The sequence below is a fragment of the Cinclus cinclus genome, chromosome 5 (genome assembly GCF_963662255.1).
Source record: "Cinclus cinclus chromosome 5, bCinCin1.1, whole genome shotgun sequence".
Taxonomy (NCBI): Eukaryota; Metazoa; Chordata; class Aves; order Passeriformes; family Cinclidae; genus Cinclus; species Cinclus cinclus.
In genome coordinates this window covers 72,451,162-72,471,348 of record NC_085050.1, presented here as the reverse complement: position 1 = coordinate 72,471,348, position 20,187 = coordinate 72,451,162, and the positions used below count along the sequence as shown (strand labels likewise).

Genomic DNA, 20,187 nt, shown 5'->3' with positions numbered 1-20,187 from the left:
TTCAGCACAGCCTTACATGGAATGTGGCCAAATTCGTGTACTCTCGATAACTTATTTTTATGTTCCAAACCAGAGTCAGTCAATGCTGATCCTGTTTTCATGGCGCTGCAGGAGAGGAGTGGTTTCTCTGCTCTTCCAGGGTTAGGATCAGAGATAAAGGAAGTGCCTGTAGCTCCCCACTGACAGCAGATCGCTGCTGCCTGAGCACAGGCTGTTGTCTTGCTTGATGCAGCCGGGGTGGAAGCAGAGGCCGTCGCATGCGGACACGTGAGCAGATGAAGAATGAGGCTTTGTTGCTTTCGCACTGAACAAGTTCTGTCAGCTTGGGGAAATATGCTTCTGTAAGTGCAGTGTTTATCCTCCTGGTTTTAAAGGCTGCTCTTCTGAGAAACAGACAGCCCTTCCAGGCGTTGCGCATGTCAGCCCTGTGTGAGGAGATGCTAAATGCCATTAGGAGGTATTTTCTATTATTATATATATATATTTCATGGGGTTTTTTTTTTAAAAAAAATATATATATATAAAAGCATGCTGCTCCAGATGGTTTTGAAACTTTTTCTTTCCTGTATCTTCCAGGTCAGCACAAACAATTCCTCTTGGCACTTCTTAGTTTTCTGTTACAGCTCTGCTTTAAGTACCTACAGCACACTTAGAAAACTGTTCACCTCTCTTTTACCCTCCTCAAGGAGAAAAGCTTCCTTTCCATCTGCTGTGTTTTTGAAAAGTGACTTTTTTGGTGGTGGTGCTTGGACAACAGCAGAGCTCTGAGTTGCTTTTCCTGCCTTTGGGGAGTCTCATGGAGTAATTTCCCAGTTATCTTACGTAACACTGCCCTTTCTCTATGAACCAAAGCTGGCTGTAAGGTAGGCTACCTGCTTTGTTTCTCTGCTCAAGTGATTAGGATAATAGAGTCTGAGTCTAAAGAAAATGCCTCCAGCTACTTTGAAAGATTAAAAATATGTTAGGTCAGAAAAAAAACAAGAGAGCAGGAAAGGGAAAGTGACTGTGAACTTTGTGTGCTTCACTGGCCTTGTCAATCTCCAGTGCTGAAAGGAACAAAAGGGTCCAGGTGGTGTCCAGTTGGAAAGACTGAATTAGATGCTTTGCCTCACTGGTAGATGTCTTTTCTTCTGCAATAGTAGGAGAAAGGGCATAAAGGAGTTTTGCAGCTCGTTAGGGTGAAATCTGAAAAACAGCTGAAGGGGAGCTCACATTGGCCTGCTGGTAGTGTCATGGACTATAGACAGGCAGTGGTGAGGAAAACAAGTTCAGACAATAAGCATGGAACTGTAGAATCCCAGACTGGTTTGGGTTGGAAGGGACCTTAAAGCCCATCCTATTCCAACCCCATGCCATGAGCAGGGACACTTTCCACTAGACCAGGTTGCTCCAAACCCACTCCAACCCAGCCTTGGACACCTTCAAGGATGAGGCAACCGCACCTCTGAGTAATCTGTGCTGGGGCCACAGCACTCTCACAGGGAAGTGTTTCTTCCATGTATCTAAGCTAAGTTTCCCATCTTGCCGTTTGTGCCCATTCCCCCTTGTCCAAGTCACTACAGTCCCTGATGAAGAGTCCCTCTCTGGCTTCCTTGTAGCCTCCTCCAGATACTGTAAGGGGCTGTGAGGTCTCCATACAACCTCCTTTCCTCCAGGGTGAACAGACCCAATTTTCTAAGCCTGTCAAAAAGAAGAGGAACATGAGCTTTTTTGTGTAGACTTCAGGAGTTGGATTTTGTTTACCAAAGATGCTCCCAGTGCTCCTTTTTTTCCCCAAGACCTCTTAAAAATCAAACGGTGGAACTAGAAATCGTCTCAGACTATATGAGCATGAGTCTCTTTGCTGAAAGCATTTGCTACCATTCCAGTCCACTTCAGTCTCTTCACAGCATTACGTCCTGACCAAGCTTTTTGTTGAAGTTCAGCTGTTAAAAACTTAAACCTCCTTTATACTCCTTCAGGAATGTTGTTTTGTGTTCTGTGTTTGGCAGAATGACTCTCTGGGTGGCCAAAACCGCCATGCCCTCAGCTTAGTTACTTTGGCAAAACCCTTCTTCCCTCAGTCTGGCATTGCACAGGGCTGCTGAGAGGCATCATATTCTCTCCTGGCAGCCCTGGGCCATTATCCTATTTTTCTCCTCCTTCTCTGGAAGCATCTGTTGCAAAGCAGGAAGATGATGAGGGCTGCTGCAAACAAGGAAGATGAGGGCACTTGTGCTGAGAGCATAGAGTAGAATATTTCGGATGGAAATGGTCTGTGGCTGGCACCTTGGTCTCATGCATTTCAGGAAGGTTCTTTGGCAAACCCATCTCAGTGCCATCTTTACCTGTCCCTGCCTCTTCCACTTTCCTGAGGCTCCTGTCCAGCAAGGGCATTTTTCCCTAGGCTCCAGGATTTGGTGGGTTGATCCTAACAAGGTTTTCCTTTATTAAGGGACAAGTTGAGTAGCCCAGGTGTGTCACACCTCTGAACATGGATCTCTACTAACTAACTTCTCTCCTAAAAGTTGCTCTAACTGAAGAGTTTTTCCACCTCCTCCTCCATTATGATGATCATTCTGGAAGGGGATGGAAAACAGCAGGATTGTGTATGGTTGAATGAGAAAACTGACATAAGGCGATGTGTACGGGAGCTAATCTATAATTCATAGTGATCATTCCAGGCTTTTAGGAAGCAGAGGAGAGTGAGGCGAGGGAGCCCTGAGAAAGGGGATGGAGGCCCTGCACGTGGCTGCAGCCAGCGAGGGCTGTCACTTCTGATGAGCACGGGCGGGCGGTGCCGGGCCACCAGGGAGAGCCCTGTGCTCCCAGTACCTGCTGATGAGGAGGGGCTGCCTTTGCAGATGACTAGAAGCAACCGTGGTGCTGACATCTCATTATTTCCAGCTTTGTTGCTCGCTTTCCGGTCGTTGCTAATGTACCAGGCCCAAGTTCCTTTGTATCTTACTGCCTCGGGGGCCTCAGGCAGCTCCTGCTTCTAGGGGATGGATGTCCAGTAAGAGCTAGTGCTTAGTGTTGGCTGGTAAGGGTGACCACTGACAGCCATCAGGAAGAGGAGGGCTTGGATCTCAGCCTGCTGGTGCTGGCTTCCTTCTGCTGATGAAGTCAGGGATATGGTAAAAGAGGTGCTCTGGGATGTGATCTCCCAGGTCTGCTCTGGCACTGTTGCTCAGGTCTCTCCTTCGGCTCTGTGGGTGCGTTCTGACCGTATCGATGTTGTCAGCGCTGCGCAGGCTCTCTGGACACATCCCTGCCAAGCAGATGAGAAGATTGGCATCTCCCCAGAAGAGAGGGCTTGCCTAGACACAGCAGGGCTCCCTGGTATTGCATAGCTGTAGCTGTTCTCTTCCCAAATGAGGTGACCGCAGCCCGTGCCGCTCCAGCAAGGGCCAGCAGAGCAAGGGAAGCAGTTGGCTCTCTGCTCAGCACTGGGGAGCTCACACCAGCTCATTGGGTCCAGTTTAGGCCTCCCCCCCTATGGAATCCCCTCTCCATCCCCTGGAATGCTGTTTGTAGCTCCCAGGCTGGACAGGGCTGGTGGCAGAGGGCCTGGGAGGAGTCATGGGGAGCTGGGACTGTTCAGTGTGTTGAGCATGTGTCTGGGGGTCTATCTGATCACAAGGTACTGCAATGTGAAGGGCAGTAAGGAGGATGATGTGGTCAAATGCTTTTGGCGGCTATGGCAGATGACATAATAGGGGAATGTGGGAAGTTTGGCTTGGATATTAGGAAGAAAACAGCTGGTGGGGAGATGTCTCCATCCATGGAGGCTTCAAGCATTGCCCAGACAAGACCAGGCTGCCCAGGTCTCTTGGTGGAAACAGTCCTGTTGTGGGAGGGAGGTTGGATCAGAGACCTGCAGCGCACCACTTCCTTCTACCCTTCCTTCTACCTGTGGGTCTGTGCCCTGATTCCTTCCGTGCCTCCTGGCATGTTGTAAGAGCAGTTTTTGTTTCCTCCAGCTTGCTTTCTGCTGCTTTGGCTTGCAGTGGCCTCTGTGTTACTCAACAGCCCAGGAAAAACAGCCATGACTCTGAAAACCCGTCAGTGCTTCTGTGGCTGGGATTCACGTGTCGAACTGCACCGGCCTCGTGGGTTGGATATTGTACAGAGTGCAAGCACAGCAGGGGAAGAGGATGGTTAAGGCAGAAGGTTGTCCTGCCATTCTGCCATTAAGTTAATTTTTTGACTATATACCTGTATTTCTGGGCTTGCATCCAAGGCCTGAAGTACTTGTGCGGTTTCTTCCTGCCTCCATCAGTTTGGTTGTGTTCTCTATTCCCTCCTGAGCTGGTTATTAATTATGGAGACTACAGAGATGAAGTCCAGAATCTGCTAATGGTTGACTTCCCAGTGTTTTAGAGGCAGCATTCCAGGGACCTGCTAATGGCATTTCTCAGCTTGGCTTTTTTAAGCCCCACTGTCGTCTTGGTTTTCACCCTAAGCAAGGCAGGTAGGGGCGTTGAGGCGGAGCCTGGCTCTTGGGACAGATCACATCTCCAGCACCCAGCTCACCCCCTGGGTTGGAATGTCCTTTTCATGCTGGCAGGGAGAACGGAGCCTTGCCTGGCAGCTCTCAGGCAGTGCATTGGCCCTTGCAGGGTGACACCTCTCAATTTCCCCTTTAAGAATCAGGGAACAAATCCATGCTGAGCACTGTGCCGGGCCCCAGCTATCCTGACAAAGCCACCCATCTCTTTGCTCTTTGGCCTGCCTCACAGCCTGTGTCTTCAGCCTTTAAAGCTGCCTGGCAAAGCCTTGGTGCTCTCAAGTCTCTCCTCTCCCAGTCGTATTTCTTCTCCCCCTTTCCCAGGACTGGTGCTGGGCTTGCTCCTCCTCCCTGCCCCATCCGGGCTGCGGGTGCTGCCGGCCTTGGCGCCGGCTCTGTCTGCCCTTTGCTCTCCCTGGCCTGGCTGATGTATCTCCATTCCTGCAGCAGGATCCCCTGTCCATTCTGCTGCTGCCTGACCATCTACCCCAAATCCTCTAGGAGATGTGGCTCTCCTTCTCCCACCTTGTTCCCATTTCTCTGCCGTTCGCTCGTGTCTGTCTGATGTGGGGAAGCAGCGCTGTGTTTTTTTCTTGTAGACCTTGCCAGACTGTTCCCTGCCTTTGTGGCTGCTTCCAGCCTGCTGCTGGTCAGCCAACCTCTGTCCAGGGATGCACAGGAAGGAGCTGCTTGCATCCCCCCCTCCCTGAGCTTAGCCTTGTGCTAGGGGGATGGGAAAGAAAAGGCTTGGGAAAACGGAAACAATGAGAGTGCAAAATCTCGCTTTGGTTTTTCCAGCTCTGCCTGTTCATATCCCCCCGGACTTATCCCTGGTATCGGATGGCAGCACTGGCCTGGGAGTCCCTGATCCCGTTTTGCAATTCTCCGGTGTCAGCCAGCAGCTTGGGCTTTCCTGTAAGTGTCCCGATGGTCACAGGGAAGGAATGTTCCCCCGGCCGCAGGGGGAAAGGTCACCGCAGGCAAAGGGGACGCCAGGCGAGCTGCTCCCGCCCCTTGCTGATGAGGGCAATGCTCATCAGCACAGAGACAAACACAGGCTGGCTTATGGGGGAAACTGGGGAAAAAAAACGGTTCGAGAGGTTAAATATTTTGGGCAAGGCCCCACTTCCTTTCGCAGGGCAGATCTGGGAGCAGATGTAATGCCCAGGCAAAGTCCAGGATGTGTGCACATTTCATGGCTCTCTTAGCTGGAGGGTGTTTGCTGCTGAATCCTCTCCCAAAAACATCTGTGTGTCCCTTAAAGTGGTGCCTGGGACAGAGGTTTTGGCCAGTTGCTACTGCTCAGAGCAGCTCTTGGGCTGAGCAGCATGTTGTGGCTCCCTTCCCTTCCTCCGCCTGCCTGCCAACAAACCTCTCCACTGGATGCAACTCGGAAGGAAAGCTGTGAAAACTGTGACTTGTGGTGGCCCTGGCCGCAGAAGGATTAACATCCAACATTAAGGGCTTAACTCATCCCTGCCAGCCAGGGGTTTCAAATAAGTGTCGTGCCTCTTCCTTCCACCCTGGAGCTAGTAGTTTTCTTAATCCTGTCCTTTGCATCCTGTTTTTCAGGCTGCCTTTGCTAAGATGGAGCTTGCTCCTGGCTTTGTTATTGTAGCCTGGCCTGTTGGTTGAAGCTCCTGGGGGGTGCTGATCACATTTGTTTCAGGGTGGGAGCAGAGGAAAGAAAGAAGGAGGAATTTCTAGGTTGGGCTTACAAACCCGAGTGTCTCAAAATTCCCAGCATGTTAAGAAAAATACAGAGCTAATCTGGCCCTTCGTCTCTAGGTTACGTTTGCCTCAGCCGAGGCTGAGCTCATGGAAAATTGCATCCAAGCTCCTGTGCTCCCTGCCAAGATCAGTAGGTTTAAAAACTAACCGATAACATCTTTGTAAACTTGGAGTCATTTCTTTAAAGCCTGCTGATCCTTCCAGCCTGGATTTTGGAGCTTTCCTAGAGATCCAAGAGAGCCAAACGGGACAATGGCATCTGCCCTGAAAAATCACCCAGGAGCCTCACAGTGCTTTCAGCTGTTCCCCGAGGGAGGAAAGAAGCTGATGTTCGCCAAGGCCCTGAGGGGTGTGTTGGGATCCTTCTCCCTGTTCCTAGCCAGATAGACAGCACACAGCGATGCTCTGCGCATAACTTTTAATAATCACCGGTTTTATTTTTAAAAAATTACAATAGAAAAGTACCTTTAAACATATTTCCAAAAGCAGAGTAGACAATGTGGAAGCTTCTCTCCTCTCCACGAGACAAAGTACAGGAAATAGTTTGCTAAAAGAGTTAGTCTGTCGCTGAGGAACGCTGGTATCATTCCTTTTAGAGCCGCTCTGAGGTTTGTCTTGGATTTGATTTCTTCTCACACCACTTTTATCAGGCCCATTTATTACAGAAGACCCCAGCAGGACAGTTTCTGATGGTGGAAAAAACCATTTTTTGATCCCCCTGTCCCACCCCGATGGCCAGAATCTCAGCCATCTTATTTTGGCCCACCCACAGGACCAGAGGAAGGAGAAAGGAAGAGGTGATGATGTTTAGTGAGGCCACGAACAGCTGGGAAAAACCGGCTATGGTGAGGCCTGGGCAGCAGCTGAGCTTACTGTTCCCTGCAGCTGGAATGGAGACCGGGGAAAGGCAATGGAAGGAGAACTTCTGCACCTCCCTTTGCAAGGAAAAGAAACCCGATAGAGGTTTTGGATCAGTTTGCTCTCTTTTTTTTTCCAAATTCCTCTTGGAGCAAGGAGAAGGAGAACTAGTATGTCAAGCAGTCTCTCTGCTGGTACTCTATCTCTGTGAAGGATGTTGGCAGCGTCCCTTCTGTCTTTGCACATGGAAGCATGGGAATGCCACGCAGGGAGCAGCTGGACCAGCATAATATCAGCACTAAAACCACAGGCCAGGCCAGGCCAGCACTTCAGCATAGTGGGAAGCCCCTCAGGACTTAATGTCCAGCCTTGAGGAAGCTGGCAAACCAAGAATTTGTTGGTATGTTTTTTCATACAGCAGTTTACGTTGCCCGTAACAACTTGGAGCAGTCATGGCAGGAGGAGGAGGAGGAGGAGGAGGAGGAGGCAAATTGTCACCTTGCTACATGTGTGGGCAGTGCGCCCATCCCTGATCCGAGCTGTTGTACCCCACGGAAGCTTTGCACAGCAGCTATGAACACAGCCCCAAGGTTAAAAAAACACACGGGAAGAAAGTTCCTGATTGTCCTGCCTGCTCATCATTTGGTGCAACTGGGAAAAAAACAGTAATACTGTAGTGTCTGCAGATGCCAACACAGCCGGAGCACAATTCCTGTGCCAGAGGGAGCACGATTCCTACAAACCCGCATCGTGTGTGTCGACATCCTCACGCTTGTGAACTTCATGCCTTCGACATGCAGCTGATGGGGCCAGGGGATAACAAGACTCTTCTTTACACACCTCGGAAGTCAAGCACAAAACCTGTGGTCCCACCCGGTGTAAGATTGTCCTCTTGAGGAGCTTTGGTACAAAAATACTTGGTCTTGTTTTGGTTTCTTTTCTTTTCTTTTCTTTTTTTTTTTTTTTTTTTTTTTTTTTGCAGTCTGCTTTCCTATGGTTCCATTTGAAAAGCCTTTTCAAACACTACAACAATGCCTGTCAAACCATGCTTTCAGGAGTAACACACTCTTCCTTACAAATATACAGTGTAAAAGAGGAAAATATTATTACTAGGTATGTTTTTCTTTTTTCTTCTAGGAGAGCAGATGTGTGATAGAGGCTGTGGGAAAGTCTTGGAGGAATCCAAACTTGTGTGAGGTTTTTTTTCAAGCCTGAAACAACAAAGAGAGGTGTTAAAAAAAAGAGCAGCTGTGATGGAGGAAAACGGGCTGTGGTTAATCTCTCTTCCTTCATGGAAGGAAGGAAACAAGGTAGGGGGGAGAGGGAGGCTTGTTTTGGAAATTTGTGTCAGAACCATGCTTTAAGGACAGTTGTTTAGCAGGGAAAGGGCAACGTGGCAAATGCCTGCAGAGAGACACCATAGCATCCCAGGCATAAAGAACCCCACTGATCCCACTTTGTTTCACCCACTGGGGTTTGAACTGGGAAGCTGGGAGTTAAGTTTGAGTTGCATTTTGCACTTAAGAGGAATTCAGTCTCTGGATTGTTGATCCAAGGCAGGAAGCAAGGACGGAGATGAGATTAGCGGGGGTAATTCAAAGCCGAGAGGCATTCCTTGGCTGTGGAAACTCTCACCCCAGATAACAGTGATAAAGGAATGGCAGAGCCATGGTTCTGCAGGGCAGTGGCTGGAGCAGCCCCTGGGTCCTGCCAACCTCAGGGTCACATCCTTACCAGCACACTGAGGTCCTGTGGAGAGCACATCAACCCAGTAGCCACCTCGGAAGACTCCATTAATACCCACAAGACTGACTGTAGGCCACCATCACACACCTGAGACCTGTGGGAGGACACAGCGGAGAGTGAGGGACGCTGGCACCAGGGACTGAGGTCAGTGTGCCATGGGGAGGGGCGATTTCAGTGACTGGAATTGGCACTTCCTGAGGGCACAGTTGGCAGCTTAATTCCGCCGAAGATGGGACTTGGTGATCTCAGACATCTTTTCCGACCTATCTGATTCTGGGATTAACCCCGCTGTGATGGGCCCCAGGCAGCAAATACAGACAGATGCAGGCAGGCCCTCAGCCAAGCCCTCAGTGGGCTCTGCCCTTCCCAGCTGGAGAATCCCGGAAGGGAAACAGGAGGTCCCTTGACCCTCCATCCTCACGACCCACTGTGGCTCTTGGGCTGGTGGACCTGTTTCTAGGGATTGGCTCATCTCCCCTTCCCAAATATGTCTCTGCTTATATTTTATCTGGAAACGTTGGCATGCTGCATATTTTGGAAGAACCATTGGTTCCCAAAGCCTTGCTACTCCCTATTTTTATCTGCTGAGCCTAAAATAGCCAGAGAATTCTTCATGGATCCAAGTCTGGGGCTGGCTGCAGCCAGGGCTGGGCCTCCTGCCCTCCCGGCTGAGTGACCTCGTGGCCTCAGCACAGGGCTGCAGATGCCAGGCAGATGGGCAGAGCAGTCACATGGAGCTGATGCCAGAGCTTTGGATCTACTGGCAGCTCTCCACAGGTGGGTGTGGAAGCAGGAGGCTACCCAGCAGGGATAGTTCCCAGCTAGGATGGTCCAGGCAGGCTGAGGTTGCAGGGCAAGCAGTGCTCAGTGTCCACCAAGGCTCTTTTTCCTCTTCCATTTGAGTCCCCTGTGTTTATTTATCCACAAAGACCGAAGTTATTTGCAGAGCATATCTTGCAAGACTTTTTCCATCCGAAGAGGTCCCAGACGGAATGCGATCTGTCCCTCCCTCCTGCTGGGTAGCCAGGTGCTCAGTAAGGTTGTGCTTCTTGTTTTGGCAGCCCCACCACCACAGGCTGCCTGGATAGTTTTCCTTGAGGTTTTATGAGGTGATTGTGTCATGGCTCCCTTTTCCATCACAACACCTCCCTCTGGCATGCTGCCTTTCCATCCTGCACCAGGACACGTGGGGAAAGTGTTGGGGTGAATTGTGGCACAGACATCCCGTCCTGGGGACAAGGAGGGCAACTGGACTTGGGGTGTCTGCTGAAAAGTGGCCACCCACCCTGAGCTGCTGGAGACCAGGAGAAGCTCAGAGTCAAGGCAGAGGTAGTCCCCAGCCAGCACAGAAGGATGGGAGAGGGGCAGTGGCACTCACCCGGCATTCAGCAGAACTGACGGGACTTCCAGCCCTGAGAACCAGCCTCGGAGGGAGGGAGCCAGCGCATCTGCCAAGACAAGGGGTTCACAAGGTGAGAGGCGGGAGGCTGCTCACCTTGGTAAGATCAGGATGTGTCCGGGCTCCGTTTTCCTGGCTTTTCCCCAGGCACAGGGCGGAGGGAGGTTGGAACACCAACAGTACAGGACAGTGGATGGAGCTAGGACAGCAGCACCATGGTCCCGCTGAGCAGGAGTGAGCTCATCCTTTCTAGTTCCTGCAAAGCCCGCTTGAAACGGGGTGGAAAACATCAGATGCCACAATTTGGTGTGCAGGCACTCAGTGCTCTGCCAGATAACTCCAAGCCAGCCCCACCATCCATCCTGCAGTTCCTGGTCCCGCTGCTGACTGCAGGATCCCGCAAAGCAGCTCCAGTTTGGATAGTGGCACCGCTGTCCAACACCCACCCACCCAACCCACACCACCCGCAGCTGCACAGGAGGATGGGAAGGTGCCACCAGCACCCTCCCCACCACGCTGATATTTCACATCAGGTAATATTGCTTCTGTCTAACATCAGGTCTCAGCCTGGGTTTTCCCAAGGGACCCTCAGAGCTTCCGTACACCTCTGTTTCCTTGGCTGTGCGCTTCCCTGAGCAGGGCAGGTGCTGCCTGTTAGCAGTTATTTGACAAGGCAAGTACGTAGCTGCAATAATATTTACCAGTGCTCTTCCTATGAACAGCAGGGCCCAAAAAAGCTGGAGTTTCATCCAAAGGCTGCACATGGTTTGCACACTGAGCACTTGTCCTCACCCACCCTGGATGCTCCAGCTCCCAGTGGTGGTGGCTCTGGATAACCCGGCTCAATCTTGGCGGGCCAAGGCCAAAAGCTTTTTGGATGCAGTTTATCTGGCAAATGTATTTCCACGTGCTTGTTACCTCCTGACTCTCCAACACTGAGCTGGAGCCAGCTTGCTGCCAGCAAGATGGAGCAAAACTGGGAAGATGTCCAGCACGGATGCTGAGGAGGCAGCTCCCCTTTCCCCCCTTGTGGCAGGGGTCCTTTCCCAGCATCCCCATGATGCTGCAAGGCTGGCACTGCAAAGAAATCCTCTTCCTCTGCCATTTCCACTTCTTCTATTTCCCCCGCTCCTCTCCCAGGCGGATGGTTAATTTTTAACAGCCACATGCTGCCATCAGCGCTTGTGACTCCTCGTCAATAAAAGATGGATCCTCCATTTGCGCTTCGATTCCCTCTCCTCCCCGTGAGAGCTGCTTGACTTCACACCCCATGAATGCTGCATCCCGGCGCATCCCGGAGCCCTCATCTCACACTGGCAGCTGGATGGGTGGTTTCAGTGCCAGGAGCGATGGGAATGGTCCAGACCCTGAGAATATCCCCAGCCCTCCCTCCTCCCTCAGCACGTGCCCCACCACAGGTACCAGTGGAAGTAGGAAGGCAGAGAGACGTGTCTGGGCAAAGACGGAACCCCTTCCAGCATTCAGCTCCATTTTGGAGCCATCCCTAAATCTCAGGGAGTGGGGAGTGAGTGCCTGTCAGCCGGGCAGAGTTAGTGGTGCAGCGAGCACCGAGGGGAAGGGGGTCCGGGGAGGGTAGGAGGGTGAGTGGTGGAGGTGGAGGGATCGGAATTACCTGGGCGTGCAGCGAAGCGGGATAGGTGAAAGCAGGAGGAGGTAGAGCAGGTGCTAATTCCGCTGGGTACAGAGGGTACGGCCCCCACACTTCAGGGCTACTGGGGTAAAGTGCAGGCACTGTGAGCTCATCTGCAAGAGAAGAAGAGGGAGAGTTAACAGCGATCACAGGGCTGCGACCCTCGCTGCAACTTTCCTTGTCCCCTTGAGGCAGGAGCAGAGCTGGCCCGGAAAAGTGTGAGATGCCACCGCTAAGAGCTGACTCTTAAAGCCAATGAGTCCCAGCTACCGGGCTGGAGGCATCACTCAGGGAACCAGGGCTGAGCTCGTTGTCTCCAAGAAGTTTAGTATTCCCAGGGATTCAGCAGAGGAGAACGTGCAGCTCATGCCTGTGTGCAACAGCAAGGTGAGGAGCCTGCATCTGCGCAAGAGAAACTCTTCCAGAAGCAGAAATGGGCATGGAGCACTCACGGCAGGAGGTCTCTCTTGAGACCTCATCCTGCTCCCAGGCACCATGCCAGGCTGGCTGTCACCTGTCCCAGGCCCTCTCCAGCACCAGCAGCTGCACTTGGAACTCCCAGCACGTGCCACCACGAAGCAAGCAGGTATCAACACTTCCAATTGGACTTGGTATTCCCTTATTCCCCTCCCTCCGGCCCCTCACAGCATCCCTGCTCCTCCTAGCCCCTGGTGCCTGCCCTCCGGAACCCTGCTGGCAGTGCAGGGGGTACTCACAGGGCTCCCGGGCGATGAACTGAGGTACGGCGGTGGGGAGAGGGGTGCTGGGATTTGGGGTGCCCACCAACTTGTTCTTGGCCATCTTGGTGTTGGCCTTGGCGAACTCCAGCCGCAGCGTCTGGGGGATCTCGGGGTCGAAGCGGATGCCCTGCGGGAAGGAAGGAGGGAAGGAGGCGCGGCGGGTGGATGAGCACCGCCGCGTGCCGGCCCCGCAGCAGAAATAACTCCCCGTTATTTATGGTTTTTTTTTCAACTTCCAGCCCTGAAATGAGCTAATTTGCTGGGCCCCGAGGCAGCTCACATTCCTCCGGCATCTTTAGCATCGGCACCATATTTGGCAGTCGGCATCCTGCAAGGCCGAGCTCTTATCCAGAGGGATTAGTGGAGCCAAAAAACAAGAGTTTTACATTGAAAATGAAAACAAGGGAAAAAAAACAACCCCAAACCAAAATGCAGGAAGAACTGGGGAGGAATTGGAGAACCAGCTCCACACAGTTCTGCCTGTGACTATTTTCAGGTAACCTCACAAGCTGCTAAAATCAAGTGAAATTAGCTTTTTTCTTTTGCAGACTTAGCTGGGATTTTTCCTGCTGAATAAACAGGAGAATCTGGGAATGTTGTTTCTCACTTGCATCTAAGGTTCAAGTCCTGAGGGGTCAAGTCCTCCTGGATGGCCCTGACAAAGGTGAGAGGGGGGAGGATGCAGCTGAGAAACAATGACAAGATTGTCTGGACAGATGGGGATGCCATGGGGGCAGCTGGCATGGGAGGTGCATATCCTTGGGATGGAGGAATTCAGAGAGTATCTGGGGACAGGCAAACAAGGGGAACATGGAGAAATGGAGTGGCCGGGCCAGGCACACTCACGTTCAGCGCGTTCTTCGCTGCCTCTGCCTCGGAGCGGCTGTCGAAGCTGACAAAGCCCACGGGCTGTGGAGTAAGGACAGGAGTCATCAGTCAGGTTCTTGGGGAGCAGAGAGGGGAGCCCCTCACCCCAAGGAATGGTGGGATAGTCGGACCGTTTGGAGCAGCTCCTACCTGCTTGGAGGTGAGTTTGATGAGAGACCCTTCGTACCCCTGCAAGGAAAGGATTAAAAAGGGTGTTTGGTGGACATCTCCACAATTAAATAATAATAACTGAATAAACTGACTGAATTAGGCTTCAGTGGGTTCCCAGATCCCAGCAAGTGGTTTGGGGCCATGGGACTGAAGCAGAGGCCAGCCCCACGCTTTCAGCCCTCGTTTCCCTCCCCAGTTTGATACCTTAAAGGGTCTGAAGAGCAGGTAAAGTTCCCGGGGCTTGATGTCCAGAGGCAATCCACTGACAAAGAGTGTTCTCACCTGGAAAAGAAGAAAGGAGGTTCCTGGAGACCTTCTCTCATCCCTAACTTCGGATACACCATGCTTCCCAAAGCCAGAGGGACAACGCCAGCCCAAGGGAAACCTCCTGGGCAGACAAAAGCCTCAAGCCACCCTTGAATGATGCTGAATTTTTGGGAGGGGTGTCCCCATTCTTCCTGTGGTCATGGAGGAAGCTGCTAAGGCACCATGGAAGGGTAACAGAGACCTGTCCTCACTCCACCAGTCCTCTGCAGGATAAAAAGCTACAGAATCCCAGCACCTTCCTACTTGTGCAGGATAAAAAGCTACAGAATCCCAGCACCTTCCTATCCCGGTCTGGCAAACAGGATTTCTCCCATCATCCTCAGCAGATCCCGGATTCCACAGACAATGCCTATTGTCTCAGTTTAATTGCAGCAGCTTGTTACGGACTGGGAGAAGCAAACACCAACTCTTCCTCCTGGAGGAAAGGCCCTGTTTTGGAGAGGGCTGGGTTTCAACAGCTTGTCCCTGGTGTGTAAAAGTCACCTTTTAAGGGATTTTAAATCCTTTTTTGGGTGGATCTAATATTTGTCATGGTGCAGCATCCTCAAAGCTGGGATGTTTGGCAGAAATCCTGCTCTCTCCACCCTAGGGGGGATGTGAGGCTCCTCAGGGATGGGCAAACCCTGTGCTGGGATGGTTTTGCCTTACGGCCAGCTCATAACCAGGAGAGCACTGTGGGGAACTGAACCTGTCCTTCCTCTCCTCATCCCCAAAATCTCATCCTAATACTTTGGGCTGGAGAAGGCGACAACCTCTATGTCTTTTATTTAATATTTTTGGCCAGGCACCCTGCCTGCCCCATTCCCTGGGAAAGAGACATGGGAAACAGCCAGAAACAGCCAGCCCAGGCCTCTTCTTTTGCTGACATTTCTTCTTTCTCTAGCAGATAAGCTATCTCTCCCATCTCCCAGCCTGGGAGCAGCAAACATTCCTGCTTTGTGGAACAAAACCTCTGGCTGACCTGTATCTATTAAATAACAAAAGGTACTCAGCTGTTTGCACACAGCCCTTGTGTCAACACCCCTGGTGATACCCATCCTGAGTACCAGCATTATCATCACCATCATCATCCCTGTGGGTACCAGCATCCAGGCTGGATGAGATCAGGGAGACTGGATCTGCTCACCCACCCCTTCCTGAGCCAGGTCTGCAGGCAGGCACAGCCTGGTAGCCTGTCCCCTCTACTGGGACCATCCCCCAAAGTGGCTTAGGGGACCCCTGCCAGCTTTCTGCCTCTCTCCCTAGACCGGGGAATGGTGGAGCATCCCACAGTGTTCAGTTCTGCCCTGGTCCCCAGTAGAGAGACACTGCCCCAATTTCTCCAGGCGGGGGCTGGAGAGGGATTCACCTGGAGGATCTCCCCCTGTGTCCGTGAAGTTCAACCAAAGCAAACTTTTCCTTTCCTAGGTTAAAAAATATTTTCTTTCAGGCAGGTCCTCCCGAGCACAGCTGCTGTCCAGGGAATTGGCTCTCCAGACACATCCAGCCTCCAGGTGGGTTTACATCCCAGGAAAGCCAAGCATCCCTGCGCGGTGTCCCCTGTATCCCTCATCCCTGGAACCGTCCCTGGCTTCCTGCCTCTCTTCTGCAGGGAGAACTTCAGGAAACACTAGGGACACTGGCCACAGCTCCAGTGGGAGGGACTGAGGAGAGTGGGGGAACCCACTGACAGTTTGCCGCATCCCTGAAGCCCAAACGTACGTGCCCAAGCCTGCCAGATCATTTATCCCCAAAGCCACATGGGAGAGAGACAGAGATGAAAGATCCCAAGGAAACCTCCGAAATTCAGCCCCACAGAGGAAGGGCTTCTCTTCTCTAATGACTTTGTTTTCTTTGCAAGTTCAAACGCGGGTCGGCCAAGTTTAAATCTGTAAAATTATACAGCGGCAAGAGGGAAAAGGGCTCCAAAGGATCCCCCAGCTGGATTCCAGCCCCAAAAGGGTTTTGGGGGCCCAGGGCAGGAAATGGATACAAGCTCTTGGGTGTTCCCCATCTGCATCCCACAAATGTACCCAGCCCCAGGGATGTTTGAGTAGGTCCTACATAAACAACGTCCCTTTACTGAGGTTACAAGCAGATGTGACTGGCAGAGCAAGGGAGCATCCTTGGGGATAATCCCAGCAGGCTGGACAGATATCCTTTTGCCAAGGGCAAGTTTCTAGACAGAAATATTACTTCTGCCCTTAAATGGAAGGGGAGCTTTGGCCTGCGGGGAGCTACTCCAGGTTTTTTTGTACTGAGAGATCCCAGGGTTTCAGTCCCCATCTTCTACCAGAAACACTCCTAGGGAAAAATCCTTCCTTGAAGCAGGAAAAAAAAAAATAATAACAAAACCTTATCAGAGAAATTGCCAGGCAGCAGGCACATATATGTTCTTCCACAGGGAAGAATTGCTTCTTCTGAGAGGTGGATCAGGCATGGCGCCTGCTCTCAAGGATGTCATGGGACAGGGCCAGACTGACAGCTCTTGAGCAAGGATTAAAGGGCACTGGAGCATGGGATTCCCCCAGCCTAAATCCCACGGTCTTTTTTGGAAATCCTGAGCTGTTTCATTTCAGTTCTACTGTACAAACATCTTTCAGTTTCTTTTTTGATGGAGCATTTCTCCATCTCTGCTTCTTTATAAAAATTGGGGTGAAACCAAAGGGGTTTTTTAAGTCAGAAGTGCCAGTATTTGCTCCAGGAGGAGCTCCAAGGACTTCCTTCCTTCCTGGGGGTGGCAGCTATGGTAAGGCTCCAAGTCGCTTTCCACGGTCCCCCTCTGCTCCTGCAGCTGCACCCCACAGCTCCCAGGGCTGTTGGATCCTGCCTGTGTTGCCTCACTCATGGTATGTCCTCTCCTGGCTTTTGTTTTCTCTATAGGAAGTCTGCTCGTCATCTCTGATACTCTCCTCTTCCAAGGAAGTCATGTCCATCACACTTCTGGCCTGTCCCTTTCACCTTTGGATCTCACCATCCCATTCTGCAGTCCCTGAAATCCTGCGTCTCATCTTGGGCCAGTTAAAGGGATTCTGGAAAGGGTCAGTGGAGATTTGCTGGGATGGCCAGGACTGAGGACATGCAAGGAGAGGCAAAGATCTGGGCCAGGAGGTGACTGGCCCAGAGAATGGATCAAGGATGACCCCAGCATGGAGAGGTCCGTGATGGACCAGCATCCATCTAGCAGCCCTTCTCCTCCTCTTCCTCTCATGAAGGTAAGGAGGCACCAGGGAGGCATTTGCTTGGCATTGCACCCCATCAGATGGTGGCGCCCACAAGGATGCCAGGTGCCCCAGTCCTGGTCCCGGTCCCCTGCCCTGCCCTGCCCTGCCTTGCCCTGCCCTGCCCAAACCACCCCCGGTAAATGTTAACCGGCCGCGGGGAAGCGGGAGGCGTCCGGGTGATTCATCCACGAGGCATTTAATCGCCTCCTTCAACCCAGCTCCCGTCCCTCGCCCGTCCGTGCGCCCCTTCCAGCGGGGCTCGCTTTAATTCTCCACCAGCCGATTATCCGCTTCACTGCCCGCCGCCGGGGAGGCACCGGCTCCCGGCGGGAGCGGGAGGGCGATGGCACGGGGCTGCCATCGAGCCGGGGGACAGGGCGAGTAGGGCTTCCCCTCACATTCCCGGCAAAGCGGGGTGCTGCCCCCCCCCCCCCCCCCCCCCCCCACCCCGCGGCGGGGTGTGTTCCCGCCCCGACGGGATTAGTCCTGGCATAAATAGTCTCTTGGCTAATGGAGCGTCTTCCTCGGCTGCGTTTAGATTCCCGGGCTGTGTGTACGCATGCCTTCAGCCCGCAAAACTCCCCGACATAAACAAGGCTGAGGCCAAGGGATGCCGGCTCCACCGCCCGCGGGATGCGGGAGGACCGGGATAAATCTCCGGCCTCGCCACCCGTAGCCGCTTCTCTGGAAAATCACGGTTCCCTCACGTCCGGTGAAGGACAGGAGGAGAGGAGCAGCCCTTGGGGAAAAGCGAGTCCAGAGCTGCCGGGGCTGGAACGAGGAAGCGGCAGAGGAAAAGGCAGTGAGCAGCCAAGGGAGCAGATGGGGGATTGCAACAGAGCGGAGGAGCGGCGGGATCAGGCGGGGGTCACACACGTCCCTGTCCCGCCTGGAGCTTACTCCCAAACCCTCTGGATCCCACGCTTAAAGGAGGAAAGGAAACAGGAGCACGGGGGATGCAACACAGGGGCCACAGGGGAAAATTTATCCACTCGCTGGGTACATTCCCCCTAGAAACCATCCCTGGGGTCCCTTCCCCATGGCACAGTTCCCCCGGGATGAGGGATCTGGCATGGGATGGGGACGAGGGCCACGAGCCGGGCTCTGTGCAGCCACTCCGCTACCAAATAAGGCCTCGGTCGAGCCTTTAACATGCCGTTCTCGCCCGGCCAAAGTGACGTGAGCGCCTTCCCAAATTGTTCTGGCTCCTCCGTGGGGAAGCCCCTGGCCCACAGCTCTCCTGCACGGGGGGGTCCTTCCCGAGGGAACAGACCAGAGGGACGGGGAGGCCAACCGGGGTGCCAGGAGCAGGCAGGAGGAGCGGGGAAAATGAAGTGGGGGCTTTTCCCATCTGACAGTACCCTGAGTGACCTCCCCGAGATGGGGGCTGCTTCTCCCTCTTTTCTGAGGGAAGAGGAGGCTGGAAGGCAAGCCCTGGGATGGGGGAGGTGAGGCACAGTAGCTGGGCAACCCCCTTGCCTGCACTTGAGCAAATAGACAGTACCGGCTCCTCCAGCCTGGGCTGGAAAAAGTCCTGCAGGGCAAATACCTGCCTGGCACCGAGCGGGCATCGCCCTGCTCTTGTGTCCGCGGCTCTGTGGGTGTCCCTGGCACCTCTCAGCCGTCCCCTCCGGGTGTTCCCCTTGTCCAGCATCACTGCGTCAGGGGGTCCCCGAGGACCAGCAGTACAACAGCCAGACCCAGGCCCCCCGGATCCGACCGGGAGCCGAGCGAGGGCTGCCCTTTGCCAGATTTTAGGGTACAAGCCACGATTTTGGGAGCGGCAACAGGCCTCCAAGGATGTCACCCGCTGCCATGCTCAGCAGAGCCACAGCATCATCTCCCACGCACCCCGCAAGGCCACCAGCGGAACAAACTCCCCGTTATTTAGGAAACTTGGAGAAGTTTGAAGCCAGAACCACCCCTGGAATAAGCAAATCAAGGTAGGCGACAGCGGGCGCTGGAGCTGCCGTGATTGATCCCAGCGCTGGCCACCAACCAGGGACCCCAGCAGGGACCTGCTGGAGCAGCCCAGCTGGGTGGAGGGTGAGGAGGAAGAGGAGATCTCAGATAGCAATCTTCCCGCTCTCACACTCACAAAGTCCAAATTCCCATCTCAAGGTCACGGGCAAAACCAGGAACTTTCTGGCTGGAACGGAGAAAACCAGCTCTCACCGTGGCGGGGTGTGGGGTTGGTCTCTCGTGGGGATGGGAGCGTTTCGGACATTTTTGGGGTGAGACCAATGGGAAAGAGATGCGCGGCCGATGGATACCCGGTACCCACCGGCACCGGCAGCGCCAGGCACCGGCAACAGGACCGGGGGGAGCCTGGTTTATCCTCTCGCCCCCCGGGGAGATCCGTGTCTCCCAGCGCACGCAGGTTCTTCCCTCCGGAGAGGCCGAGGGGCGTTTGCGGGGAGCCCCAGGGAGATGCGGGAGCTAAAAGGGAGCGTCCCGGGCAGGGGGGATGCGCTCCCGCCGCTCGTCCCTGTCCCCCCCCCCCCCACCCCGCAGCAACCCCGCGTACCGGGAGCCGCAGAAGCCGACGGGACGCCCCCGGCGCGGATCCCCCATCCCGAGTGGGTGCGTGGGCACCCGCGGAGCGCAGCTCCCGGGGATCGCGGAGCGGGGGGACGGGGAAGCCGGACCCCCTCCGCCCCAAATCCCCCGTGTGCGTTCCCCCCGGTACCTCCTCTTCGGGCAGGCTGGTGTCGGCGGGGCCGCCCTCCCTGTCGGCGGGGACGCTGCTCATGGTGCGACCGGCCAGGCTCCTCGTCCCGCCGGCGGCAGCCGCGTCCGGGCGGGCGGTGCTGGGGGCTGGTCCCGGCGGCGGCGGGGGGGGCCGGGGCGGGGCGGTGCGGCCGGGGAGGGACGGGGCGGGGGCGCGGCGGGGACGAAGGAGCGCAGGGCCGGGGGTACGGGAGGCGGGCGATGGGACGCGTGACGAGGGGTTGGGAACGCGGAGCACAGGGCTAGGGACACGGGACACAGGCCTAGGGGCACGG

General features: G+C 54.0%; 1 protein-coding gene across 1 annotated transcript; it reads right to left on the bottom strand.

Annotated features, from left to right (window-relative positions):
* Nucleotides 1–10,209: 10,209 nt before the first annotated feature.
* On the bottom strand, nt 10,210–19,934 carry RBPMS (RNA binding protein, mRNA processing factor). Its single transcript, XM_062494043.1, has 7 exons — nt 19,872–19,934; nt 13,857–13,934; nt 13,632–13,670; nt 13,461–13,523; nt 12,591–12,741; nt 11,857–11,987; nt 10,210–10,272 (listed from the first exon to the last, which is right to left on the bottom strand). Exons 1-7 carry the CDS (start codon nt 19,932–19,934, stop codon nt 10,210–10,212), a joined length of 588 nt encoding a protein of 195 aa, XP_062350027.1.
* Between the last annotated feature and the right edge of the window lie 253 nt (nt 19,935–20,187).